Source organism: Asparagus officinalis, chromosome 10, assembly GCF_001876935.1.
Source record: "Asparagus officinalis chromosome 10, Aspof.V1, whole genome shotgun sequence".
In the NCBI taxonomy this organism is placed as follows: domain Eukaryota; kingdom Viridiplantae; phylum Streptophyta; class Magnoliopsida; order Asparagales; family Asparagaceae; genus Asparagus; species Asparagus officinalis.
The window spans coordinates 2,837,007-2,846,922 of NC_033803.1; the positions used below are offsets into that span (position 1 = coordinate 2,837,007).

A 9,916-nucleotide genomic window follows, 5' to 3' on the forward strand; every position below is an offset into this window, starting at 1 on the left:
TGACAACGAAAGGCGGAGGAGGAGAGGGAACGGTGCCGGTTTTGGAAGGAAGGGTGTGGGGCCCACCAACCCGAGAGTCTCGGTGTATGCATAACCACTTCAGTACCTTAAAAATTTTCGGCTGAATTGCACTAAAATACCTTATGATTCGCTAATTTAGCACCCGTATGTATGAACTCAGCTTGTTTTTTTAGAGCATTTATATACCGTGAGTTATTTAAAAATTAGCACTTTAGTAACTTCTGCTGTACAAACATGAAACAATAAATTAAACAAATATTGAGAATAAAAAGCTCTAAAAATTAATATGTGAATGTTATATTGGAACTTTCACTTGAAAATTACTATGTTTGAATAACATAGGGTACTAAATTGCTAAATTTAACCAACTCCGGGTATATTAATGCTCTAAATAATGAATGAGGGTATATAATTGCTAATGAGTGAAACATAAGGTATTTTAGTGCAATATAGCCTAAATTTTCAGTACCTTGCACTTCAATACCTCATGCTATGAAGATGTGAGAATTTTCTCTTTAATTTTTCATTGAGACACTCGCAGGTCAATTTCAGAATCATTTAAATGGTAATTAGAAACGTTATTTTCGCTTAGTCCCTTCAAGCGTTAAATATTTTGAAAGTAGTACCTCAAATCATTTAAATTGCTATAAATTTCTCAAATTACATGTTGTTTCAAAATTAGTGACTTAGATTATTGAAATTTCTGGTGGGTCCACTAATTCTAATAAATTATTTCAAATTAAATAATTTTAACCATCAGTAATAGGAATAGCAAGATGTAAGCATTTGGGTGACCTATAACAACTTCACTGATTTGAGGCACTACTTTCAAAATATTACAGCTGCAAGTGATTAATTATTAGTAATATAGTAAGGGTTTTTCTATAGAATGCCCATGGGCACTCTATAAGAAAGGAGAGAGATAGAGAGAAGTGAATTGCCCATGAGCCCTTCTGATTTGCACTAAATTCTATGAGCAATTCAATTCTCTCTCTCTCTCTCCTCTCTTATAGAGTGCCCATGGGCACTCTATAGAAAAACCCATATAGTAAAACCCCAAATACTTTCAATATATTAAAGATTCACAGACTAATGTGGTAAAATCTCAATGCGATTAATTATTCTTGTCTAGTGTCATCAAATTCAACCCAATCACAATTAATTTCCGTGCAAAAAAATTTAAGACTTTTCATGGGCTATAACTTACGTTTTTTGATTTTTTTTATCATTTCGAACCAATTGCATGTTGGATTTAATCTAATAAATCTATTTGTGGGCACATATGATTAATCAATGTGTATTGCTATCTTTCAGGATAACCCACTAAAGTGATCAATTAAGTTGGGTTAATTTGGTATTTAAATAAGTCATGGGGTTATATGTGCAGATACCAGGTTGTAATTGTAATTTATTGAGGGGCTAAATTACAAAAGTACAACATCTATAAATAAGGGGTTATGGTCCCTAACCTAGGGTTACATTCTCTAATTCTCTACACCCCCATCTAGCTAGAGAAATTCGGATTTAGAGAAACCCTAAGGTTAGAATATCCAAAACCCATCTCAAGGTTCATCCATGGATTCAGGTATAAGCTTCCGCTCTCTTTTGATTTTGTTAATCTCTTTGAATTAATCATGGCTATATGGTTTTAGATCTCAAGTTTTAAGATGTAGATCTAACAAGTGGTATCAGAGCCACCTTGATTAATTCTTAGGGATTTAAGTTTTATTGGGTTTTTGATCTTAAATCTCTGGTTAAAGATTCAATTTTTTTTGGGTTCGGATGAACAGTAAATTTTTTGGGTTCGGATGAACAGTAAAAAATTTTTGTTCGGATGAACAGCAACGAATTTTTTTTTGGATGAACAGTAACTTTTTGGAATTTTTTGGATTTTTCTTTGATTTTTCCTTCAATTTTTTCCAATTCTGGATCTGTTTTGAAAATAAAAATCAAAGATTTTTTGTGTTTGACGGCGGCGGTTTCAATTTGAAACCCTAAGGGTTCATGGCGAAAATTAAGGAGGTGGTTACCTCAAACGAACCTCGCGTTCGTTCAATTTTAACCGAGCTTCGCGCTCAACGAACCTCGCGTTCGTTCTAAGGTGAACCTCGCGTTCAACTCAGGTGAGCGTCAAGCTCAATTTTAACGAACCTCGCGTTCGTTCTAAGGTGAACCTCGCGTTCAACTCAGGTGAGCGTCAAGCTCAATTTCAACGAACCTCGCGTTTGTTCTAAGGTGAACCTCGCGTTCAACTCAGGTGAGCGTCAAGCTCAATTTTAACGAACCTCGCGTTCGTTCTAAGGTGAACCTCGCGTTCAACTCAGGTGAGCGTCAAGCTCAATTTTAACGAACCTCGCGTTCGTTCTAAGGTGAACCTCGCGTTCAACTCAGGTGAGCGTCAAGCTCAATTTTTTAACGACCCTCGCGTTCGTTCTTCAGACGACCCTCGCGTTCGTACTTCAGACGAACCTCGCGTTCGTACTTCAGTCGAGCCTCGCGTTCGTACTTCAGACGAACCTCGCGTTCGTGCTTCAGTCGAGCCTCGCGTTCGAACTTCAGACGAACCTCGCGTTCGTACTTCAGACGAACCTCGCGTTCGTACTTCAGACGAACCTCGCGTTCGTACTTCAGACGAACCTCGCGTTCGTACTTCAGACGAACCTCGCGTTCGTACTTCAGACGAACCTCGCGTTCGTACTTCAGACGAACCTCGCGTTCGTACTTCAGACGAACCTCGCGTTCGTACTTCAGACGAACCTCGCGTTCGTACTTCAGACGAACCTCGCGTTCGTACTTCAGACGAACCTCGCGTTCGTACTTCAGACGAACCTCGCGTTCGTACTTCAGACGAACCTCGCGTTCGTACTTCAGACGAACCTCGCGTTCGTACTTCAGACGAACCTCGCGTTCGTACTTCAGACGAACCTCGCGTTCGTACTTCAGACGAACCTCGCGTTCGTACTTCAGACGAACCTCGCGTTCGTACTTCAGACGAACCTCGCGTTCGTACTTCAGACGAACCTCGCGTTCGTACTTCAGACGAACCTCGCGTTCGTACTTCAGACGAACCTCGCGTTCGTACTTCAGACGAACCTCGCGTTCGTACTTCAGACGAACCTCGCGTTCGTACTTCAGACGAACCTCGCGTTCGTACTTCAGACGAACCTCGCGTTCGTACTTCAGACGAACCTCGCGTTCGTACTTCAGACGAACCTCGCGTTCGTACTTCAGACGAACCTCGCGTTCGTACTTCAGACGAACCTCGCGTTCGTACTTCAGACGAACCTCGCGTTCGTACTTCAGACGAACCTCGCGTTCGTACTTCAGACGAACCTCGCGTTCGTACTTCAGACGAACCTCGCGTTCGTACTTCAGACGAACCTCGCGTTCGTACTTCAGACGAACCTCGCGTTCGTACTTCAGACGAACCTCGCGTTCGTACTTCAGACGAACCTCGCGTTCGTACTTCAGACGAACCTCGCGTTCGTACTTCAGACGAACCTCGCGTTCGTACTTCAGACGAACCTCGCGTTCGTACTTCAGACGAACCTCGCGTTCGTACTTCAGACGAACCTCGCGTTCGTACTTCAGACGAACCTCGCGTTCGTACTTCAGACGAACCTCGCGTTCGTACTTCAGACGAACCTCGCGTTCGTACTTCAGACGAACCTCGCGTTCGTACTTCAGACGAACCTCGCGTTCGTACTTCAGACGAACCTCGCGTTCGTACTTCAGACGAACCTCGCGTTCGTACTTCAGACGAACCTCGCGTTCGTACTTCAGACGAACCTCGCGTTCGTACTTCAGACGAACCTCGCGTTCGTACTTCAGACGAACCTCGCGTTCGTACTTCAGACGAACCTCGCGTTCGTACTTCAGACGAACCTCGCGTTCGTACTTCAGACGAACCTCGCGTTCGTACTTCAGACGAACCTCGCGTTCGTACTTCAGACGAACCTCGCGTTCGTACTTCAGACGAACCTCGCGTTCGTACTTCAGACGAACCTCGCGTTCGTACTTCAGACGAACCTCGCGTTCGTACTTCAGACGAACCTCGCGTTCGTACTTCAGACGAACCTCGCGTTCGTACTTCAGACGAACCTCGCGTTCGTACTTCAGACGAACCTCGCGTTCGTACTTCAGACGAACCTCGCGTTCGTACTTCAGACGAACCTCGCGTTCGTACTTCAGACGAACCTCGCGTTCGTACTTCAGACGAACCTCGCGTTCGTACTTCAGACGAACCTCGCGTTCGTACTTCAGACGAACCTCGCGTTCGTACTTCAGACGAACCTCGCGTTCGTACTTCAGACGAACCTCGCGTTCGTACTTCAGACGAACCTCGCGTTCGTACTTCAGACGAACCTCGCGTTCGTACTTCAGACGAACCTCGCGTTCGTACTTCAGACGAACCTCGCGTTCGTACTTCAGACGAACCTCGCGTTCGTACTTCAGACGAACCTCGCGTTCGTACTTCAGACGAACCTCGCGTTCGTACTTCAGACGAACCTCGCGTTCGTACTTCAGACGAACCTCGCGTTCGTACTTCAGACGAACCTCGCGTTCGTACTTCAGACGAACCTCGCGTTCGTACTTCAGACGAACCTCGCGTTCGTACTTCAGACGAACCTCGCGTTCGTACTTCAGACGAACCTCGCGTTCGTACTTCAGACGAACCTCGCGTTCGTACTTCAGACGAACCTCGCGTTCGTACTTCAGACGAACCTCGCGTTCGTACTTCAGACGAACCTCGCGTTCGTACTTCAGACGAACCTCGCGTTCGTACTTCAGACGAACCTCGCGTTCGTACTTCAGACGAACCTCGCGTTCGTACTTCAGACGAACCTCGCGTTCGTACTTCAGACGAACCTCGCGTTCGTACTTCAGACGAACCTCGCGTTCGTACTTCAGACGAACCTCGCGTTCGTACTTCAGACGAACCTCGCGTTCGTACTTCAGACGAACCTCGCGTTCGTACTTCAGACGAACCTCGCGTTCGTACTTCAGACGAACCTCGCGTTCGTACTTCAGACGAACCTCGCGTTCGTACTTCAGACGAACCTCGCGTTCGTACTTCAGACGAACCTCGCGTTCGTACTTCAGACGAACCTCGCGTTCGTACTTCAGACGAACCTCGCGTTCGTACTTCAGACGAACCTCGCGTTCGTACTTCAGACGAACCTCGCGTTCGTACTTCAGACGAACCTCGCGTTCGTACTTCAGACGAACCTCGCGTTCGTACTTCAGACGAACCTCGCGTTCGTACTTCAGACGAACCTCGCGTTCGTACTTCAGACGAACCTCGCGTTCGTACTTCAGACGAACCTCGCGTTCGTACTTCAGACGAACCTCGCGTTCGTACTTCAGACGAACCTCGCGTTCGTACTTCAGACGAACCTCGCGTTCGTACTTCAGACGAACCTCGCGTTCGTACTTCAGACGAACCTCGCGTTCGTACTTCAGACGAACCTCGCGTTCGTACTTCAGACGAACCTCGCGTTCGTACTTCAGACGAACCTCGCGTTCGTACTTCAGACGAACCTCGCGTTCGTACTTCAGACGAACCTCGCGTTCGTACTTCAGACGAACCTCGCGTTCGTACTTCAGACGAACCTCGCGTTCGTACTTCAGACGAACCTCGCGTTCGTACTTCAGACGAACCTCGCGTTCGTACTTCAGACGAACCTCGCGTTCGTACTTCAGACGAACCTCGCGTTCGTACTTCAGACGAACCTCGCGTTCGTACTTCAGACGAACCTCGCGTTCGTACTTCAGACGAACCTCGCGTTCGTACTTCAGACGAACCTCGCGTTCGTACTTCAGACGAACCTCGCGTTCGTACTTCAGACGAACCTCGCGTTCGTACTTCAGACGAACCTCGCGTTCGTACTTCAGACGAACCTCGCGTTCGTACTTCAGACGAACCTCGCGTTCGTACTTCAGACGAACCTCGCGTTCGTACTTCAGACGAACCTCGCGTTCGTACTTCAGACGAACCTCGCGTTCGTACTTCAGACGAACCTCGCGTTCGTACTTCAGACGAACCTCGCGTTCGTACTTCAGACGAACCTCGCGTTCGTACTTCAGACGAACCTCGCGTTCGTACTTCAGACGAACCTCGCGTTCGTACTTCAGACGAACCTCGCGTTCGTACTTCAGGCTGCCCCCATTCCTATATATGGGTAATGGGTTGGTAGTAGCTTGGGAGAGGGATGAAGAGGAAGAAGAGACAGTGAGGAGAAGATCTGAGCTTGAGCTTCCCTCTGCTGTGTGCGATCTCCCCCTTTTCTGCGAGTTTGTGCTCCTGTGAGCTTTGTGCTCTCAACCCCTTTGTGCGATCCCCTTTGTGAGTAACTGGTGAAGGAGATCGGCGAGCTCTCCTTTTGGTCCTTGGTGGTGCACTGTGAAGGAAGAACGAGGACTGGTTGAACAGGCTTCTGAGCCAAACAGCGACGTTGATCCTCAACATGAATGAATGAAATCAAGTTCTTTTCTCCTTCTTAATTCCAGTCTCTGTTCATCTTCTCTCTCAATTCTCTCAATCCTCTCAATTACCTCTCTCGCAAACTCTTCTTGTTCGTCTCAGGCTCATCATGGCCAGGAACAGCACCAAAGAAATCAACAGAGGATTAAGATCCTCACATACTATATAATCTTGTTATTATTATATACAAGAGAAGATATATCATATAGAAAACAAAAACCAAAAGTAATTGTTGAGCAAAAGCCTAGGTTTCAACCACAAAAAAAGGTCCTCAACCTGCAAATTGTGTGTTAGAAATTTAGAATGTAGAGTTTTAACTGTTGAAACTTTCATAGGAGTTTTAATGTAGAAATTTTATCCATAGAGATAATTTTGAAGTCCTTGTCTAAACTTGTGATGTCAAAGTTATATGGAAGGGGTTTAAATTTTCTTATGTTTTTAACGATTTTCTTTCTTAATTTTTTGTAACCGTGTCCCCATCGAGATCCCTGGACAATTATCTTTATTTAATTAGTGTGGTTGATTATAGTTCATAGAATTTCATGATTTTGAAGTAAGTTTAAAATCAATTAATTACCTGAAAACACATAATGATGTCATCTCATCTGAGGCAAACATTCGTCTTCAAATAGATTAGACGTGAAAAGAAGAGAAGTATCTGTATTACTCCGTGTAACATAGATTCATAGTTTCTTTCTTTCATTTTGTTTTAATGAGAAGCATAATTTTCCTGTTTTTTGAAATATTTTCTAACCAGAGTGATTATTATTTTCTCCCAGGTTCAGCTCGAACTCAACCAATTTGGTCTCCTAATCTACAACGCCAATGTTAAGCAACTGGTCGATGTCAGAGGCCATGAGTACTTCTCCTACCTCGGCCAAAAGACCCAAATGGAAGCAGCCAACCAAGCAAAGGTCGATGTTGCAGAAGCCAGGATGAAGGGAGAAGTCGGATCGAAACAAAGAGAGGGAGAAACATTAAAGAATGCAGCTGACATCGACACAAAAACAAAGATCTTTTCGACACAGAAGCATGGAGACGGGAGGAAGCAGGAGGCTAGGGTGAAGGCAGAGGTGAAGATATATGAGAATGAGAGGGAGGCTGAGGTGGCGGAGGCTAATGCCACACTGGCAATGAAGAAGGCTGAGTGGGTGAAGCAGACTCAGGTGGCTGAGGTGGTCGCTGCCAAGGCTGTCGCTATGAGAGAGGCGGAGCTTCAGTTGGAGGTCGAGAAGAAGAATGCGATGAGACAGACTGAGAAGCTCAAGGCTGAATTTCTTAGTCAGGCTACTGTGGATTATGAGATGAAGGCAACATATATATCTCAATCTCCATTATGATTCTATAAAATCCGAAATATTTATCTCCTGAATGAACCTATTTCACTCACTCAGCTCTATTAATGAGCTTCCCAATATTAGCCAACATTAGGATTACCTCCTATTATCAAATATACATCTACATTTTCTCCAATGTCTATCAATATTTGCTATGAAATTTTAACATTAAATGCATTATATACTGGAGTATTACTATTTGGATTCAGATAGAGACCATTTTTTCAATCATAAAAATGTGATAACATCTAGAAGATTGTGATTTCATCGTAGTTATGTGAGTTACACTAAATTTCTCTTTTAACTCCGACAAATTGTAATCGATCAATTAATACTAGATGCTTATAATTTTGAATTGTTTTTCACTGTACAATTGCAATCTGGAGGATCCGAGTTCTTAGTATAATTGATATTCAAAGTGTTCATTCTTAATATCATGTAAGATTACTACCTCTTAACACTTTGAATTTTGATTTTGCATGACAGGTACAAGAAGCAAACTGGAAGCTGTATAACAGACAAAAGGAAGCCGAAGCACAGCTGTACCAGCAAGAAAAAGAAGCAGAGGGAAGCCGTGCAGTCGCTGAATCTGCCTTCTTCTCTCGCCAGCAGGAGGCGGATGGAGAGCTCTACGCCAAGCAAAAGGAGGCTGAAGGACTACAGGCTCTAGCTCAAGCACAGGGGTTCTACCTGGAAACTTTACTGAAATCCCTTGGCGGAAATTATGGAGCACTCAGAGATTACCTGATGATCAATGGAGGAATGTACCGAGATATGGCTCGCATTAATGCTGATGCTGTAAAGGGATTGCAGCCCAAGATCAGTGTTTGGAGCATTGGCGATGGTGCTGGCAGTGGAGAGCTTGCTGGCGGCAGAGCTGCTACTGGAGCCATGAAGGAGATTGCTGGAGTGTACAAGATGCTGCCTCCATTGTTTATCACAGTTCAAGAGCAGACTGGGATGCTTCCTCCTGCTTGGATGAGTTCAATCCCAGCACCAGCTAAATGAAATTGATTGACGATTTTATCTGTGAAGTTTTCTAGGAATTTTTTGTTTATCCAATTTATCTAGTTTTGACTTGGCTTTTAGGGATACTTCAATACAATGGATTTTTTTAATAGAAACTTTATTTAAATTAGTTTGTTTTGATTCTTTGGCTACTTGGGTGAAGAGTTCAAATTTTCAGCAAAAATGATGTTTTTATAACAAAACCTGCTGGTGTTCTATCTATTTGTTCCTAGATGAGTAATGAACCTCTATTGTGTATAGGAATTAGCATTCTTCAGTATTCTGTTCTTTTAGGTCAGGAATTGCGAATATCTGCGATGAAATAAGAACACTTCTAATCTAGAAACTAGAAACATGTCAGGTTGGTTACTGCATACTTGCCGTGTTATTGTAGTATCGGACACAAGTGATACGCTTGAGCCCAATCTTTGGGGAACTTTGCAGGTTAAGCGTTATTATGTTCACTTACTATTAAGTAGTAGCTCTCAGATATTGAAGAAACGAGAGGAAAGAGCCGGCAGTATCAGAACCTAAACTAGATGAACAATAGTTCGGAATAAGAGTCCTTTCCAAGGATCTTGAAGATCTCATCTCTTCCATTGTGGATTCACTTTCTTATCTCTCTGAAGATCTCATCTCTCCAAAGATCCTATATTAACATGAACAAGAATAGAGTGCAGAAGTTGTGAATTCTCCAGTTTTTTTAGTCCGGAATGAAAAAGTCTGTACAAATATTGTATGAGGCTCCATCTGAGTATTATGTTCACATGTTTGTAATCCTCTGGGTTTTTTCCATTACGTTCTTGTTAATGAAACGCAGGGGAACTTGGCGTCACTGTTTATCTCGAAAAAAACAGGAACAAGAAAACCTCAAGTCAGAATCAAGCACCAACAACAACAATAAAGCCAGAATCTCATCTCTCCGAAGAACTAGTGGCCGAAATCCTCTCCCACCTCCCCTTTGAAATTACCACCAAATTTCAAATCCACTGTGCACTTCGTGGAATCAACTCATCTCTCGTCCCTACTTTACCTTGTTGGGGGTTCGAAACAATCAATCGAACCC

General features: G+C 44.1%; 1 protein-coding gene across 1 annotated transcript; it reads left to right on the top strand.

Moving 5' to 3' along the window:
* On the top strand, positions 7,243–8,938 carry LOC109825469 (flotillin-like protein 1; the record flags this gene model as incomplete). The annotated part of the gene is made up of 2 exons (XM_020392328.1): positions 7,243–7,815; positions 8,329–8,938. Coding segments are annotated over 2 exons (1,095 nt in total), but the record flags the coding sequence as incomplete, so codon positions are not given.